The sequence below is a fragment of the Talpa occidentalis genome, unplaced genomic scaffold (assembly GCF_014898055.3).
Source record: "Talpa occidentalis isolate TD23 unplaced genomic scaffold, MPIMG_talOcc4v2.1 talOcc4.8, whole genome shotgun sequence".
Lineage (NCBI taxonomy): Eukaryota > Metazoa > Chordata > Mammalia > Eulipotyphla > Talpidae > Talpa > Talpa occidentalis.
This window is the reverse complement of record NW_023605194.1, coordinates 118,844,846-118,861,128: the sequence shown is the minus strand read 5'-3', so window position 1 is coordinate 118,861,128 and position 16,283 is coordinate 118,844,846. Positions and strand designations below refer to the sequence as shown.

Sequence of the window (16,283 nt, the reverse complement as noted above, 5' to 3'; positions counted from 1 at the left end):
CCGGTGCCCGGGGGACCCCGCACTGGGCCAGCCCCATGGCGTCTGCCTTCCCTGCTCTGCCTGTGCTCGCCCTGGCAGCAACGCCTGTGCCCGCCTCTGACTGCCGGTCTGCCCCCGGAGTCTGCGCCCTCCTCGCCTGGCCCCCACCCTGCGCCCCACGCCTTCAGGCCGCGACTTTATGTGTGGCCCCCAAGCCCGTTTTGATAATTCAGGTTTTGACCGTTTGCTCTCTTAATACTACCACTAGTTATGGCTCGCTGATTACCGGTAGTTAATTACAACTAGTTAATCTGTAAAAACTAGTTAGAAGTAGGCAGTTTACTGGTAGATTTAGACTAGTGGCTAGTTAGTTGCGACTAGCTGGTTACGAGTAATTACGTAAGCCATCTTTTCCGGAAAGACCAGGAAGCCCCGGGGGTTGAGAGGCGGCTCTGCTGTTCCCAGGAGGCACCTGCAGCCTCGCCTGGAGGGCGTCCTTCCCCGCAGCTTGAGGCCCCCACGGACTGAGGGCCGGGCGGTCAGAGCCAGGGCCGCCTCGCCTCGTCGGGAGGCAGCGGGGGTGGCAGGGCCCGGCCCTTGGGAAGGCGTCCCCCTCACTGTACTTCAGGTAGATTCTAAACGTGCAGAACGATGTTTATAAAACATTCTTCAAAAAGTGCTATTTGGTTGATCTTTCTTGCTTTGTTATAGCAAAACTCAAGCAAAGATCCCTTGTTTCACTTGAAAAGTCGAATCACGCCCTGCTGAGCGCTAGTCATGTCAAGACTTTCTGGATTTATCCTCTGGCTTTTTACTTCCAGTTTCAGTTAAAAGGCAATGGGACTAACACAGTAGCCAAAGAGGGCCTTTGAGGGAAATTCCAAAAGTGGGAGTAAGAGAAGCTTCTCGGGTGGTGGGTCTCGTAAGCGCTGACTCACGGATGCCGCCTGCTTCCCTTTTGTCTCCCTGCTTTCTCTGGAACCCTCATCCGTAGACTGGAGGACTTTCCTACGTCTCCCACGAGCACAGCCAAGCAGGAGTTTCTGTACGTCACGTCCCACTCTCTCGTGCTCTGTGGTCAGCGCGGGTCCCGGTGGTCTCGGGCGCGGGCCCTGCGTGGCTGTGGGTGTGCGTGGCTGTTGTGTGTGGTTCTGGCATAGACCTCTGTGCACTGAGGGTTGCTGGCATTCAAGGAAATCACAGGTAAGGGCACCTTTTTGGTTGTTTGCCCCTTGCTTTGCTGTTGAAAGACCGCGATGGGTAGGTCGATGGGCTCGTGCCGGTAGGAGTTGAATGTCACAGTCCCCGCAGATCCTCTAGTGTTGGGTGTGTAATAGAGGCAAAGCGGTTTCACTGATTGCAAAAAAAAAAAAAATCAGTGACCTCTGCTGTCTGCATGCCCACCCTCACCGTGCAGGGGCGTGTTGCCCGCTTAGCTCCCGGGGCGTTTCCTATGACCTGGGACGTGCTGGCTGAAGGCGAGTCTCGCCGTTGCTCTGCCGGGGAGGGGGAGGGGCTCGCGTGCCGCATGGCCGGGGGAGGTGGCGCCAGCGTCGGTGATTGGGAGTCTTTGCGGGTTGGGTGTGAGCACTTCGTCCGCCGGCAGGGACACTGTATTTCATTGGGGAATGTTTTCTGGAAACCTCTTCCACATCAGTGTCGTCTTAACAGGTATAGAAAGGAGCCGGTTCTGCTTGGATGCGCATGTTGCTACATTTATCGTTTCCATCCATGTTATTACTGAGGTCTCTGGACAGATAACCCAAAAACACAGTAACCTCAGAGGGGGAGCTGTTCAGTGGCTGAACACCTCACCCTCGTCCCCTCCACGCCGGCCGAGTCCGTGCCCTGCCCCTCTCTGCATGGGCAGCACTCAGCGCCCTCCCCGAGGGGGTCCTCTGCCAGGCGGGGAGACTCGGCTTGTAGGGCTGGTCGGTGTCATGGGACTGCCCCTGCGCGGTGGGCGGGTCTCCCCCAGCTGCTCGCTGTCCAAGTGGGCAGGGCCACGCAGAGCCCCGAGCCACCCCCTGCCGCGGTGGACGGCGGCCTGCCTCAGGCTCTGTCGTGGGGACCCAGAATGCAGAAGCCAGGGGAGCTGATGCCGCTGGGCCCAGGAGCCTGGACCGCCAGCGAACCGTCCCTCAGCGGTGCCGTCTGGCTCCGGGCATAGCTGGCAGGTGCCCACAGTCAGGTCCCGCCCACTCTCTCTGCAGCAGTCCTTTCTGCAGGCTCTGGGCTGGGGCCGGGTTCAGTGCTCTCTTAGGCACTGAGCGACCATCGGGAGCCTCTCAAGGGCTGTCCCTGCTCGGCCTGGGGCTCCTCACACCCTGCCGGGCAGTCTCCTGGGAGCACTGGGTAGTTGGCATGGGCTCGCGGCTGTGGTGGCATCTCTGGCGCTTACAGCGGGGGCTCGGGCCACCCAGCTGTAGTGAGTCGGTGCCCCGTGTAGCCTCCTCCTATCGAGAGAGACTGAGATGAAACCTCACAGATGACAGCAGCTTCACTTACTACAGTGACTTAGCAGAGATGAACGTTTCAGTGGCCAGCGCAGCCTCGCTCGCATGCGTGGGAGCAGGGAGCAGCCCTTGGGGGTGTGCCGTGCTTGGGGCCCATTTTCAGGGCTGTGGAGGGCCTGGGTGTCACCGTCTGCACACAGGCCTCTGCGGGAGCCATGTTTTGCTTCTTGGGGTTTATTCTGATAGAAGTTTAAGGTGAAGGATCGATTCTTCAGACCTGTGAGCCTCAGCCCTCTGTGCCCCGGGTAGAGACAGGTGTCTGGGAATGGACAGGCCGCTGGGACGACATGTGCATTTTGAGTGTTTTGCTGAGTCTGTTGTCAAGAGTCTCTTGCCCGTCTGGACCTCAGTGTGTGGGTCGAAAGGCGGCGTCTGCTGCACTTTCTGCCACTTGCTCCACACACATCAGTGTCCCCTGTGCTCCAGCCCTGTGTGAGGCCCTGGAGGAGGGTCAGGAAATTGGGGGATGTGTCTGCTGTGCTTCTCTGGGAAGCGCCGACCTCGGTCGGGCAGTGCTGGCTGCTGGGCGCTGGGCGCCAGGCCCGCCACGGTGGGAAGCGGTCGTGGAGAGCAGCTGATCTCCCTTCCTGCTGACTTCTTGTGACATGCTGGCTGCTGGTCGGGTTAGTTTCTTTGATCGGGTCCTGAGGTGTGTAGTGAGGGCTGCTTGTCCGCTGCGTCTCCTGCGAGTGGGCGGCAGGCCCGCGGGGGGAGCAGAGGCGATGCCCAGGCAGCTGTGTGGTGTGTGCTGCCGTGGCGGGGCCCGCGCTCCTCCCCGCGCTTTCTCGCTGGGCTCCTTGCAACAGAGAAGGAGACGGACGCTCGGTGTGGAAGGTGGAAGGTTAACGTGTTTCGGTGCTTTTGTAAAACTCCCCTTCGCTGTGTGATCCACGTGTGTGAGGCGTCTTTTGAGCCCCGACTGCGCCCGGGTCTGAGTGCACCGCGGGCCCCCGCGTGGGCGCTCACGCCTGTGTCTCCGCAGGACCGTGGTGAAGTGCAGCGTCGCCAAGTCCCAGGCCCTCTACAGCGCGCAGCGGGGGCTGCGCACCAGCAACGCGGCGGTGGCCAAGGTGGGGGCGGTCAGCGTCAGCATCCCGCAGCACCCCGCCACGCTGCACGGCATGATGGTGCGCAGCTCCCACCAGCTGTCCCAGCAGATCTCCGACCTGCTCCGGCCGCCCTCCGCCGCGTAAGTCCTGCCCATGGGGTGGGGTTGTGGGGACCCTGGGGGGGGGGCACTTCCCGCACCAGGCTGGACCCATCCGCGGATGCATGACCAGGGCCCTGGCCCCACCTGGTGTCCTGTGGTGCCGCTGCCCTGTGGGCGTCCCATGCGTGCGGCCGTGGTGGCCTCTGCTCCCCGCGTCTGCACCGCCCAGTCCTGCCTTCAGAGCGGCCGCTGCTCGAGCCGCAGGCACAGTGACTGGGGAGCGTTGTCTCCCCAGGCCCCCTTTCCTGGCTGGGGTGGAGGGCGGTGCCCGGACCAGCGGCTTCCCAGCTCTCTCTGGACCTCCTGGTCCGAGGTCACCTTCATCCAAGTCTGAAGCTAACGGGTGGGGATGATTCGAATATGGCTCTCCTGTCGCGGGGCGGGGGATCCCGTGGGCACAGGAGCCGGCTGTACAGCGTGCTCGAGAGCTCTTCTCAGCGTTGCAGGCGGGCGGTGGGCGCAGCCGTGAGAGGCTGCCTGGGCCCAGCATACGGCACCGTGTGGCGGGCTCTGGGCTGGGTGGGACGGGCCGCCTCGCGTGCTGGGCTGCCGCTGTCCCTGCGCGTCTCGGAGTCTCCCTGAGCGGGGGTCAGCCAGAACACGTCTCTCTGCTTGCTCGCTGCGTTTGCACTGAGGACGCAGCAGCTTTAGCTGACAGTGGGGTTGCTGATCTAACCGTGTCCTTTTCTTGCTCTGTAGCCCCCCGCCTGTCAGAGATGACATCACAGCCCCCCTGCCTTCGGAAAAGACCCCAACGAGCATCAATCAAACCCCCGTAGAAACAAATGAGTTTCCTCAGCTCCCGGAAGGCCTAGAGAAGAAGCCCATCGTCCTCAAGTTCAGTGCCATGCTAGACGGGATCGCCATCGGGGCGGCCCTGCTGCCCTCCCTGAAGGCCGAATACAAGATGGGGCGGATGCGCAGTCATGGGGTGACAGGTAGCCACGGGGTGACGGGCAGCCACAGGTGACAAGCAGTCACGGGGTGATGGGCAGGCACGGGGTGACAGGCGCTTCCCTGCTGGCCTGCCCACCGTGCCGTGGGCTGGTGCGAGCATCCCTCTGGCCGCTGCCCCTGCCCATCAGCTTTGCGTGGCGGAGGCTATGGCCCGCGTGGCCTCTCGGAGGACTCCTGTAATCCACAGCTGGAAAAAGTGTTTCTGGCGCAGCTGAGAACCCTGGCAACGTGATCCTGGAAGCTCTGTGCGTGGAAAGTACTAAATGGCCATTCTGGGCCTGCTCGGCCCACCTCATCTGGGTCTGGGACACCACAAGGTCATGTGCGAAATCTTTGAGCACATGAGGCCCCAGATAACGTGGAACTTCTGCCAAGCAGCACTGTCTGCTTAAAAAGGAAGGAAAGAAGCGTCTGCTTTTGGAGGGTGGGGGAGCCTGCTCCATGGCAGTTCAGGGATCGCCATGCCTGCCTGTGGGAAGCGCTCGCCGGGCACCCCCCACCTGGGACCAGGGCGGCACCTAGCCCTGAGCCGATGTCGGAGCCCTGAGCATTAGGGGAGCGGCCCCACAGTCCAGGGGTCGGGAGCATCCAGACCGTGCGAGCCATGGTGCCTGCGTCCACGGTGGATGAAGTTGACGTTGTCGGCGGCGAGTGGCCCCCGGGGCTGTGTTTCCGCCAACTGGTGGTGGGTCATGGCCTCTGTCCTCGTGGAAATGGGGCCAGGGTGGGCGCCTTTGCCCAGCTGGTTCCTGTCGACCCCTGTGGGTGGGCGCAGGTGCGGACTGGATGCCGCTGCCAGCCCCGGTCATCCTCAGGTGATGTGAACTTAAAGACAGGATGTTTCTTAAGCCGACCTGACTCCCCTTCTGGTGTCTGAGGCTCCGTGTGGGGGCAGCAGGGCCCTTCCGGCCGAGGGCGCGCCACGCACCGCGCCTCTGAGCAGACGGAGACTTTCTTGGTCTCCTGCAGGTGCCCAGACCAGGTTCACGTTCGAGCTGCCGAACCACAGGCTGCGCTTCACTTCAAAAGTTTCTGCCACAGACCTGTCGACCATCCCGCCTTCCGCCAGCCTCAACCTGCCGCCCGTCACCATGTCGGGCAAGTACGTCATGGAGGAGCATGACGGCCCCTCCGACCCGGCCTGGAGTCTGGACGAGCTGCCGCCCAAGCAGGGCCACTACCTGCAGGGCAACTACCTGCGCTGCGTGGCCGAGGTGCGCCCCCCTCCCCATGGGCCTTGCCCCGCCTCTTCCTGGGGGCTCTGTGGCTTCCTGTGGGTGGGGGTGGGGGGGTGCTGCGGAAACGTGCTCTGTCCCTTTCGTCCATGTGTTCTGGCTTGGAAATGAGCACGTCACGTGGCCTGGTGTGATTTCCGGTTCCTTTCCCGGTTCCTCACACTTGCCGACTGCTGCCCTGTGCCCAGGCTGGTGAGGGGCTGGCGCGCCTCGGCAACACAGCGCAGGTAGTTGCCCTGCAGGTAGTGGCCGGGATCAGAGGCGCTGGCTGGAGCAGACACCGTCCGGGCCGCGCGCGGCTTACGGGGCTCCCTTGTGTCTGCAGGTGGGTTCCTTCGAGCACAACCTGACGACGGACCTGCTGAACCACCTGGTGTTTGTGCAGAAGGTGTTCATGAAGGAGGTGAATGAAGTGATCCAGAAGGTGTCAGGTAGGATGTCCGGCGCCCCCAGAGTGAGGCTCTCTGCCCCTACCTGCCCGCCCACCCCGGCCACAGCCCCACACAGGCTGGGCAGAGCACAGCACCCACGCAGGTCAGCGTTCAGGTCCCGCGTCTCCAGCAGGTCCTGGCTCAGCTCTTCCCTTTCGCCTTGAGAGGAGGCTTCAAACGAGCTTCTTAGTCACAGCTTTACATTTAACAGGAAACGTGTTGACTTAAATGTGTTGACTTAATGCATGAGGTAGCATTCTCGGGCCTGTGGGATGCAGAGGCCTCCTGCAGCCTGTCCGGCGGGGGTGGGGACACCAGCGGGGAGGCGGTGCTGTATCTGCCAGAGGAGCAAGCGGCCTCCTGGCGTCCCTGCCATGCCTGGACACATGGCCTGTGAGGGCAGCTGGCCTGTCTGGGCATTGGGGCTGAGCGCTCCTGCGGCCTCTGGGTAAGGAGCTGCCCAGCAGGCCTTGGGCTCCACCAGGCAGGGAGGGCCACGCCAGCCGCAGCCTCGGCACTTCTCCGAAACGGTCGTTGAGAGAGACGCATGTGCCCTGGGGTGGCCGTCGCCTGCTGGGATCGTCTCCCTGTGACAGTCGCTGCCATGCAAGCTGCTGGGTTATGAGCTCAGGAGACTGTTTTCAGGACTGCCACTGCTTGAAATAATAATTCAGTAATTTCAGAGCTGAGACGGCCATGCATCTCTTGCGGTGAAGAGCTGGTACTGCAGAGCGCTCAGGCCGTGGCCTGTCCCGTCCCCCGCATGACCAGGGGCGTCTCTGACACTCTGTGGAGTCACTGTGGGATGCATCTTGCCGGAGGCTGAGCTTTTTCTTTTAAATTTTAAGACTTTCTTTTCCTGAAACTGGATAAAAGAAGCTCGGGCATCTGTAGGGATGGAGCAACACGCGGCAAACAGGCTCTGAGCAGAGGGTCCTGTGGAGGTGGGGATGCGCTCCTGTGTCATGACACAGGAGGGTCTGCACGCGTGCCACCGTGCTGGGCCCACGCCACCGCTGGTGTCGGCTCCGTCCTTGCTGACGGCTGCTGTGGGTCCGTCCAAGCTGATGAGGGTGTGGACATCTCTATTTCTCCCTGTGTTTCTGGCAGTTTGGTCTCATGTGTTTTAATGCTCTCTTAGTGCCCACAGACCAGGGGGTTGCATCTCGCTGAGGTAGTGGCGTTTTCCCCCGTCCATGCCCCCCGAGCCCACGGACCTTCCTCCCACCAGGTGGCCTGTCCAGACCCCTCCAGCCGGCTCGTGGCTGCCGTGAGTTCGGGCCCCGTCCCGGCCTCGCCGCCTGCCTGGTGGTGGCTTATGGTTAATGTGGGCTCTGCGTGTAGTCGCTCCTGGGTTCCAGCCGCTCTGCGGGCTCTGACTCGTGAGGCGACCAGGACACCGAGGTCGCAGCCCACAGCCACACCAGCCTCGTGCTCTCGGCAGCAGCTCCGTGCTGCTGGCTTCATGGTTTTATCAGAGCATTTTATATGTGACCCCCTTTCTCCTTCCCAGCATGTCAGTTATGCTTGTTTTTCGTCTCAGCAGCCAGCTGAGGGGCGCAGCACACGCCTTTCAGCCAGTCCACACTCGCCTGCAGACGCACTGTGCCCGGCATGTGCCCAGGTGGCCTCTCCGGCTGTGTCGCTGCTGTGCCCACACCAGGGGCATCTCTCCTGGCTTGATGATGATGCTTTGAAATAATCCTTAGAAAATATTCTTGGCAAATACTTACCTATACACAGGATTATCCTGTTGTAAGCACCTGCGTCGGTGAAATGTAACTTGGCCTCAGTTCCCTGGTTAAGACTGGGTTCATGGTCAGTAAAGAGAAAAAACTGCTTCATGGTTCTTTTGAGTGTGCAAAAATGCTATTTCCCTTTCAAAGGAATTGCCCCAACCCCTCAATTATTTTACCTCCTTTAGGTGGGGAGCAGCCTATTCCTCTTTGGAATGAGCCTGATGGGACAGCAGATGGAGAAAAGCCAAAAATTCTACTCTATTCTCTGAACTTGCAGTTTAAGGTAACAGAAGTAATGATGCTTCTGGAATTATTTTTCTAATTCATTAATGTATGCTTGTTGTAGAAAATTCATGTAATACACAAAAAAATGCCAAATTGAAAATCAAAACGAGGCCTAACCCCATCCAAACAGTTGTTTGAATAACCTTTTGATTTTTTCCTGTTTGTATTTTCATATGCGCATGCATGAAACCGGGCATGCCTTTCCATGTCAGACCGTCCAGGTCGTAGTGTACCGGCTCCTTTCTGATAAGTGTTTTGCCTTTTTTGTAATTATTAACATTACAAATCACCCTGCAAGGAATAGTTTATACACCTGTCCAATTAACAGTAGTGCCTTAACATAAATCCTGATATTTCCATTATTTAAGATATCAGTGTTCTTAAAGGTGAAGATCATTCTTTCAAAGGTTATTTACTTGTAATATTCAACCCATGAGCGTTCTAGACTTTGAACGTAAAACACTGACATGAAATTTAATGACTAAAAATGTCATCAGTGATGTGAGAGTTTGAGACTTCCCCGTCAGTTTAGCAGCTCATTAAGCGTCTTACGCACAAGGTGTCAGACCTGCCCTGAGGGTGTGGAGGGCGTTGCTGACGGAGGTGTCCTTTCTGCCCACCGTGCACCCTCCAGGGCATCCAGGTCACGGCTACCACACCCTCCATGCGAGCCGTGAGGCTTGAGACTGGGCTGATTGAACTGGAGCTTTCAAACCGACTTCAGACCAAAGCTTCCCCGGGGAGTAGCAGCTACCTCAAACTCTTCGGCAAATGCCAAGTGGATTTAAACCTGGCACTCGGGCAGATTGTCAAGCACCAGGTGAGTGCAGGAAATGTCGTCACCGCCACACTGATCTGGGCTGAAGCTTGCACTGATCAGCCGCACTGGGCTGACACGCCGGGGTCGGGGGACACTTTGTCACCGTCAGGGGCACTCGTAGCCGCAGACTCTCCAGCGGCTCGTCCTTTCTCCTGCTCTTGTTCAACATTTTTTATTTCACTGCTTTGTACTAACATTGGCCAGTTTTTCAAATGTTCCAACTTTCTTAGCTGCCCTCTTTAATATTGGCAAGTTTGGCATACCATAAGGTCAGATATGTGAAGTCACCAAAATAATACATAGGTAACGGTTAATCAGATTCTGTTTTATAAAAATCAATTCTCACATATTGGGGATTTTGTTTTCATTCTACTTAGAATTACTGCATAGATGTTAATTAACCTTTTTTTCTTCTTTAATTTGAGGAATAGAATGAAACAATACCAGTCACTTTCAAAATTGAGTGACTGTGAGAGAGGTTATGTGCGGGAATAAATGACCATTTCTTGTCATCGCTAGAAAAACTAACTTTTCCAAATGGGAGCACCTTTGAGAGGACAGCAGTTCTGCTTCCAACATGGAACCGCTTTGTAGCCCCCGGCGCTAGGCTCCCGGGACCCCATGCTTGTGGCTCATGCCCGTGAGCACCTCCGGTGACCCGTGCTCCTGGCGGTGTGACGCCGACAGCACAAGCGCAGGACGACGGGCAGTGCTCTGGGTGGACGGTGCTGTCACTGGTGCGGGAACGTGTAGCTTTCTTACTAACACATTTTCCATTGTTTTACTTTATTGAGGCTTTAATTTCATTTTAGGTTTATGAGGAAGCCGGTTCTGATTTTCATCAAGTTGCCTATTTTAAGACCAGAATTGGGCTGAGAAATGCCCTCCGAGAGGAAATCAGTGGCTCCTCAGACAGGGAGGCTGTGCTCATCACCCTGAACAGGCCGATTGTATACGCACAGCCCGTTGCCTTTGACCGAGGTGAGCGCCCGAGGGGCTGCGCGGGTGCTGGCGAGGCGCCCGAGCGTGGCCAGCATGAGCGCCTAGCAGTTGAGCCGCTAAATCCGGGTGGCCAGTCTCTTGCTTTCGCCTCCGGTTATTTTGCTCTTCCCACTTCTCTGCTTGGGCCTGGTGCGCAGTGACGTCCGGTTCAGAATCTAACCGGCACTGTCCTGGGCTTGGGTACTGCGGTGCCATCGGTCCACTCATCCCATGGCACGCAGTGTGTCAGGAAGCGTCAGATGTGCAACGGGGTCCTCGGGGACCCTCGCTGGCGGGCGGGAGCAGAGGCGGCTGGGGGACCTGGGGACCGAGTCTCAGGGGCTGGGGCCTCTGGCCTGTGGGACCACCTCCGGCGTGGGCTCATTCTTGGGGAACAGGACACGGGAGCTGGTCTCCCCCTCCGTGTGCCAGGATCCAGGCGGTGCTGCGCGTGGTCTAAGCCAACTGCGGAGGGAGTGCGCGTGCCCAGCCCCCAGGCGCTCAGAGGCTACTGCCAGCGCACCTCCCCATCAGCCTCAACAGCCTACCAAGCCCCGCCACTCTCGCCTCTCCCGGTCAGTGGCCTGAGGCTTCTTGAGCTCGCGTGCCCTTGACCCTGGTGCAGGCCCAGCAGGTGGCGCCTCCCTCTGGAGCTTCAGGGCAGCGCAGTAAGCCCGGAGGGCCCACGTGTCTTCCTGTGGCCCAAGTGGGCGTCTCAGGGACGACTCGGTGCAGACACGGGCCTGTGCTTCCTCCTCCTCCCCCAGGCCGCCGGCTGCCGCAGTGGCTGCTGTTTCTCATCCACTGGGTGGGTGTGGCCTGTTCACTCACCAGTCGCCTTTCGCCGTGGTTGAGATTCTCTCGCTGACCAGCTTTGGTTTCGGTTTTTGCTTTCTTCCTGCCAATCGCCAAAAGCGGTGCTATTCTGGCTGAACTACAAGGCTGCCTACGACAACTGGAACGAGCAGCGGATGGCCTTGCACAGGGACATCCACGTGGCCACCAAGGAGGTGGTGGACATGCTCCCCGGCATCCAGCAGACGTCCGCCCAGGCGCTCGGGACACTCTTCCTGCAGCTCACGGTGAACGACCTGGGCATCTGCCTGCCCATCAGCAGTGCCGCGCAGGTGTGTGTGGGTGGGGGTGGTCCCTGGGCGCCGGGCGGGGCGGGCTCAGTGTGCGGCGGCCTCCTCCAATGGCTTGGCTTTCACAGACAAGCAGCTTCTTTCCCTAGTTTCTTTAGTTTCATAGCAGAGAAATTGCTGGCATGTGCTTACCGGTAGGCTACAGGGGACTTGTAAGAAGCCATTTCCCAGTGGTTAATAGAGCGTCTGGAATACGAAGGGGTTTCCAGAAGCTTTTCAGCTGCGGTGGTGACGAGTGAGTGGGTGTGTACACGGTTTCCTCTCAGACTCGGGGCAGACCTGTGTCTCTGCGCACCTGAGCCTGGGGGCGAAGGGGCGGTTGCCCGCTGGGCCCGAGCAGCCTACGTCAGCCCAGTTGAGCAACTGTGTTGTCTGGCTCGGGCCTGGTCGGGGCGGCGGGTGTGCATGCTTGTGCCCGGGACTTGTCCGTGACGTTCAGTGCAGGTGGCTGGCCTGGGAGCTGTGGGCGCCATGTGGCCACGGGAAGCGGACCGCCTGGCTGGGCAGGAAAGCTGCCGGCACTTTGCCAGTCTTTAGTTGAAAGGCAGCAGATGCGTGTCACGTGAGCAGTGAGGTCTCTGAAAGCATCCTCTGAGCCTCGGGCTGCAGCCTGTCCCCACTGTCTGCAGTCCACGCACCCCGGGGACCTGGACACGGGCTCAGCACTGGTGCTGACCATCGAGAGCACGCTCATCACCGCCTGCTCCTCCGAGTCTCTGGTCAGCAAGGGGCACTTCAAGAATTTCTGCATCCGCTTTGCCGACGGCTTCGAGACGTCCTGGGACGACTGGAAGCCAGAAGTTCGGGGGGACCTGGTGATGAACGCCTGTGAGTGTCTCCTCCTCTCCGTGGGGCGGGCCCCTGGGCAGGCAGTGACTGCACGCTGTGGGCTGGCCCCTTTCTAGTCAAAGACACAAATACATGGACGTGCGCCTCTCAGGGCTGGGAGTGGCCAGCCGGCTTGTGCCTGGCAGGCTGATCCCCGTCCGCTCGGGCCCTGACCCTGGTCGACCCCCGGGGCTGTGAGAGGACGTGGCAGGCACAGGCCGTGACCGGGGCCACGATCCAGCCTCGGCTACCAGTAGGGGGACCCACGTGCCCGCCTGGTAGGTAGCATGTTCCCTTGTGAGTCCTCTGACTCTGTCGCTGCCAAGCTCAGGAGTTTATTTGGATCCATTTTCACATTATAAACATTATGTCAAAGTTGGTAGTGCATCGTTGATCTTACTGATGAAGGAAGATTGTATGTGAGGAATTGGGAAAGGTTGAGAAACAAAGTTCCTCAGCCCAAGTTGGTGGATTTTCAGAAGCCATGTGCTGTTCGTGCTGGCTTCTCCCCTCTCCCTGCAAGAAGACCTTCCTTCCAGTTTTGGGTTTTCTTTGAGGAATGGGAAACTTCCCATTGACCCTGTGTCCCAAAATTAACAGAGGTGTTTCTGCAGCTCAGGTCCCAGTGATGCTGGGGCCTGGGGGTTGGGAAAGAACACCTTGTTTAAGACGTGCACACTGCCGGGTCAGACTGAGACTTGGCATTAGTTAAGGGCTACTAAGGCAGGCCTCGATCCTACTTTCTGTGCTTAAAGACCACTCCAGGGCTGAGGGCGCCCCCCGTCTCCAAGCGCTCATCTGGTCAGCTGCCCTGAGGTCTCCTGGGGGCCCTGCCTTGTGGCTTCATCCAGCCACCAGTCTCCTCTCAGCTCCTCAGCAGAGGAGGAGATAAACCCCCTGAGTCTAGCCCGCGGCCCCTGAGGCCACGTCAGTCCCCAGACTCTGGCCTTCGGAATCTGACCAGCAGGAGCCGCGGCAGAACGGGAAGCTCGAACTGCAGTTAAACCCTTGGCCGTGGGGTGGAGTCGGTGCGGGAAGGCTCTGGGGCCTCGTCACTGTGCCGAGCGAGCATTGGGCGGGCAGCTGTGTCTGGTTTGGGGACAAGTACTGGGGATACTGACCGGAGCCCCCAGCCCTCACTGAGGCCCACTGTCCAAGCAGGTGTGGTTCCAGATGGCACCTACGAGGTCTGCTCCAGGACAGCGGGACAGGCGGCCGCCGGTGAGTATGCGGTGGATGGGGGGGTGCCTGCTGACCTTCTGGGGCTGCCCAGCTTAGGTGTGGCGCAGTGACCGTGCACGAGCACTTACTAGGCCGTGACTGACCAGCTGTGGCCGAGCTGCAGTGCAGGGCTGCGGGCAGGGGCGTGAGCATGGCTCTGTCCACGCTGTCCACTTCCATGAGGCTCAGCCGGGTGACCACTTGTAGTGGGCCATGAGGACAATTGAATACGAAACTCCGGTTGTATTGAAAGTTATAGGAGGAAAGAAAAAGACCAGACTGAAGGATTCTAGGAGGGCGGGGGGAGCCTCGAGGAAGGGCAGGCCTTGGACAGGGACTCAGCCCCTGGGTGGCGTCAGGGCAAAACGGCGGGTCAGACCTGAGGCAACCCTGTGAGCCTGGGCACAGAGTCCAGCCGGGTGCGTCCCCCTTGGCCCGAGCAGGCTTGTGGAACAAGATGGGAGTCTTCCGCCCCGTGCCCAGGGCTTGGACCTGGCTTGGTGGCGGTGGGAAGGGCATAGAGTGTCTTTGGACAGCTGGGGACAGGCTGGGCATCGGTTCAGCCAGGGAAAGCCAGTGGGGGCGGCGCCGGACTCAGGACCTGGAGGACGGTGGCGGCGATTGTGTTGCAGATCCTGCTGCTCACGTGCTCCCCGTGGCAGCCTCCGTGCACCCCCAGGGGAGTGGCTCTCTGGGCAAGGGCCAGGCCCCTAGGTTTCTAGGGCCCCTCACCAGGACTGGCACCTCCGGGTCCTGCTCCTGAGCTGGCCCAGCCTGTCCTGCGTGGCCAGGAAGGGGTGGGTTTGCGCCCAGTGGGCGGCCCCCCGTGGTGGACAGAGGGTGGTGCAGCGCCCGTCCGCCGGGCCGGCCCGAGCCCCCGCGCTCCGTGCAGAGAGCAGCAGCGCCGGCACCTGGACGCTCAACGTGCTCTGGAAGATGTGCGGCATTGACGTGCACATGGACCCCAACATCGGCAAGCGGCTCAGCGCCCTGGGCAACACGCTGACCACGCTGACGGGCGAGGAGGACGCCGACGACATCGCCGACCTCGCCTCGGTGAACATGGCTGACCTGTCGGATGAGGACGAGGTGGACGCCGCGTCCCCCACCACCCACGCGGTGAGTCGCTGTGGGCGGCCCTCGCCCCCCTGCCACGTGCCTCTCGGGCCGCGACGCTGCTCAACATGTCTGCCCCCGACTGGCCCACGGTGACCGCAGGTGCCTGCGGACAGCAGGGGTGGGGTGGGGGCGGCCGCAGTGGAGGCACAGACAGGGTCCTCGCGCCTCAGCACCAAGGAGGTTGTCACGCTTCCGCTGCGGTTGGCGGAGACGCCTTGCCTGCCGTGGGCAGTTCCGTGGGGGAGGCCTGGAGAGGAGTAACAGGACTGTTCATGCAGCGCACAGAGGGAGGCCCGGCCAGTGGAGACGGCCACAAGCTCACCTTCGGGCAGCGTCTGGTGAACCACCTTCTGGGCCTGCGGCCCCCGCAGCAGCGCCTTTCTGTTCCTGCAGAGCTTCTGTGTGGCCCCGAGGCACGGGGCCCCCCTGAGGGGGGCCAGACCCACGAGAGAGCATGCAGAGCCCACTCCTGGGGAAATGTAGGTGGCGGCACGGGGCTGTGCCCCAGCTCACCGGCTACCAATCACTGGCGATCACCCCGGGCACTCGGCCTGATTCTCGCATGCTGCTCTGATTGCGGCGCCGTCCGGGCGGTGCAGCGGCCGGCTGAGGGCGGCGGTGAGCATCTGCTCTTGCTCTTTCAGGAAGCCGCGGAGTACCGCCGACCAGGGGCTCCTGGCAGCCAGGCGGGCGAGCTGCGGGGGAGGAAGGCCGTGAAGCGTGTGGTGGACATCAGGGAGCTGAATGAGCAGGCCAAGGTCATAGATGACCTCAAGTGCGTGCGGTGATGGGGCGTCGCTGGCGGGGCTGTGGGTGGGTGGTGCTTGAGACCAGACGTTCCTCTAGGCTGCTCCTCTGAAACCCACGTGTGGTTTCTGCGGGGCCGCCTGTCACCAGCAGATGCTGCATCTGCTGGTGCACAACGCACATCTGGCTCCTGCGACGCTCATGTTTGTGGGGGTGACGGCTTTTAAGTGGGGAATGGACTATGCACGTGTTGAGCGCCAACCGCGGGCCTGGGTGCGGCCTCGGCTAGGCCCTCAGGACATGGGCAGCGCTGTCCACACTTGGGAGAGCAGCCGAGAACCTGCGGGTGGGTTGGGACTGAACCTGTCCTCCGGGCGCGGGGCTGCTGGTCCTCTTCTTGCCCGCAGCGGCTCCCGCCGCCTGCCTGGTCTTCAACACCTGACTCGTGGTTCTTTTGCTCTCAAGGACTTTACATGAATATGTGCATTTTGTACCTTGATGGGGGCTTGCCTCAAAGCTTGTCTGTGGGTTCACTGTGATGCAGTACCCCACGTTCCTGTGAACTGACATTGCAGTTCGAGCTTTGTTCTTAGGAAAAAATGACGTGAGGCAGAGCAGGCTTCTTCTCGTAAAGCCTCGCCTTAGGCGTCAATTCTATGTAGAATTTTCCTACAGAAATTGTTGGAGGATCTGGGTGCGGCAGGGGCGCGGGACCCGGTGCCATGGCTGTCTCAGGCTGCAGGGCCAGCCCAGGGCTTCGCCGGTCGGGGCGGAGACTCCGGCTCCCTGAAGGGACAGGCAGAGCCACTCCATGCGGCTGCGCGTCACTGCGACGCCTTTGCTTTCCCCCAGGAAACTGGGCGCCAGCGAGGGCACCATCAACCAGGAGATCCAGCGCTACCAGCAGCTGGAGTCCGTTGCCGTGAACGACATCCGGAGAGACGTCCGCAAGAAGCTGCGTCGATCCAGCATGCGGGTGAGCGGGCCGGCCCTTGCTCGAGGCGACCATGGGGGCTGTGGTGGCCTCATCTCCGCCGGGTGCCTGCACCCGAGGGCCTCGCCCCATAGCC

At 60.3% G+C, this 16,283-nt stretch overlaps 1 protein-coding gene across 10 annotated transcripts in view; it reads left to right on the top strand.

The window, feature by feature from the left end:
• Positions 1–16,283, top strand: part of BLTP1 (bridge-like lipid transfer protein family member 1) — a 98,125-nt gene that overhangs the window by 56,971 nt on the left and 24,871 nt on the right. For 7 of the 10 annotated variants that reach the window (XM_054690380.1, XM_054690379.1, XM_054690381.1 and 4 more), the window contains 15 exons: positions 974–1,024; positions 3,478–3,684; positions 4,405–4,643; positions 5,632–5,876; positions 6,223–6,328; positions 8,253–8,350; positions 8,987–9,172; positions 9,985–10,153; positions 11,069–11,280; positions 11,928–12,126; positions 13,288–13,347; positions 14,240–14,466; positions 14,745–14,945; positions 15,111–15,241; positions 16,066–16,189. In XM_054690380.1, the coding sequence (XP_054546355.1) occupies positions 974–1,024; positions 3,478–3,684; positions 4,405–4,643; positions 5,632–5,876; positions 6,223–6,328; positions 8,253–8,350; positions 8,987–9,172; positions 9,985–10,153; positions 11,069–11,280; positions 11,928–12,126; positions 13,288–13,347; positions 14,240–14,466; positions 14,745–14,945; positions 15,111–15,241; positions 16,066–16,189 (2,455 nt within the window). The remainder of the gene's footprint in view (positions 1–973; positions 1,025–3,477; positions 3,685–4,404; positions 4,644–5,631; positions 5,877–6,222; positions 6,329–8,252; positions 8,351–8,986; positions 9,173–9,984; positions 10,154–11,068; positions 11,281–11,927; positions 12,127–13,287; positions 13,348–14,239; positions 14,467–14,744; positions 14,946–15,110; positions 15,242–16,065; positions 16,190–16,283) is intronic. The other 3 variants (XM_054690387.1, XM_054690386.1, XM_054690384.1) reach the window with 2 other exon arrangements.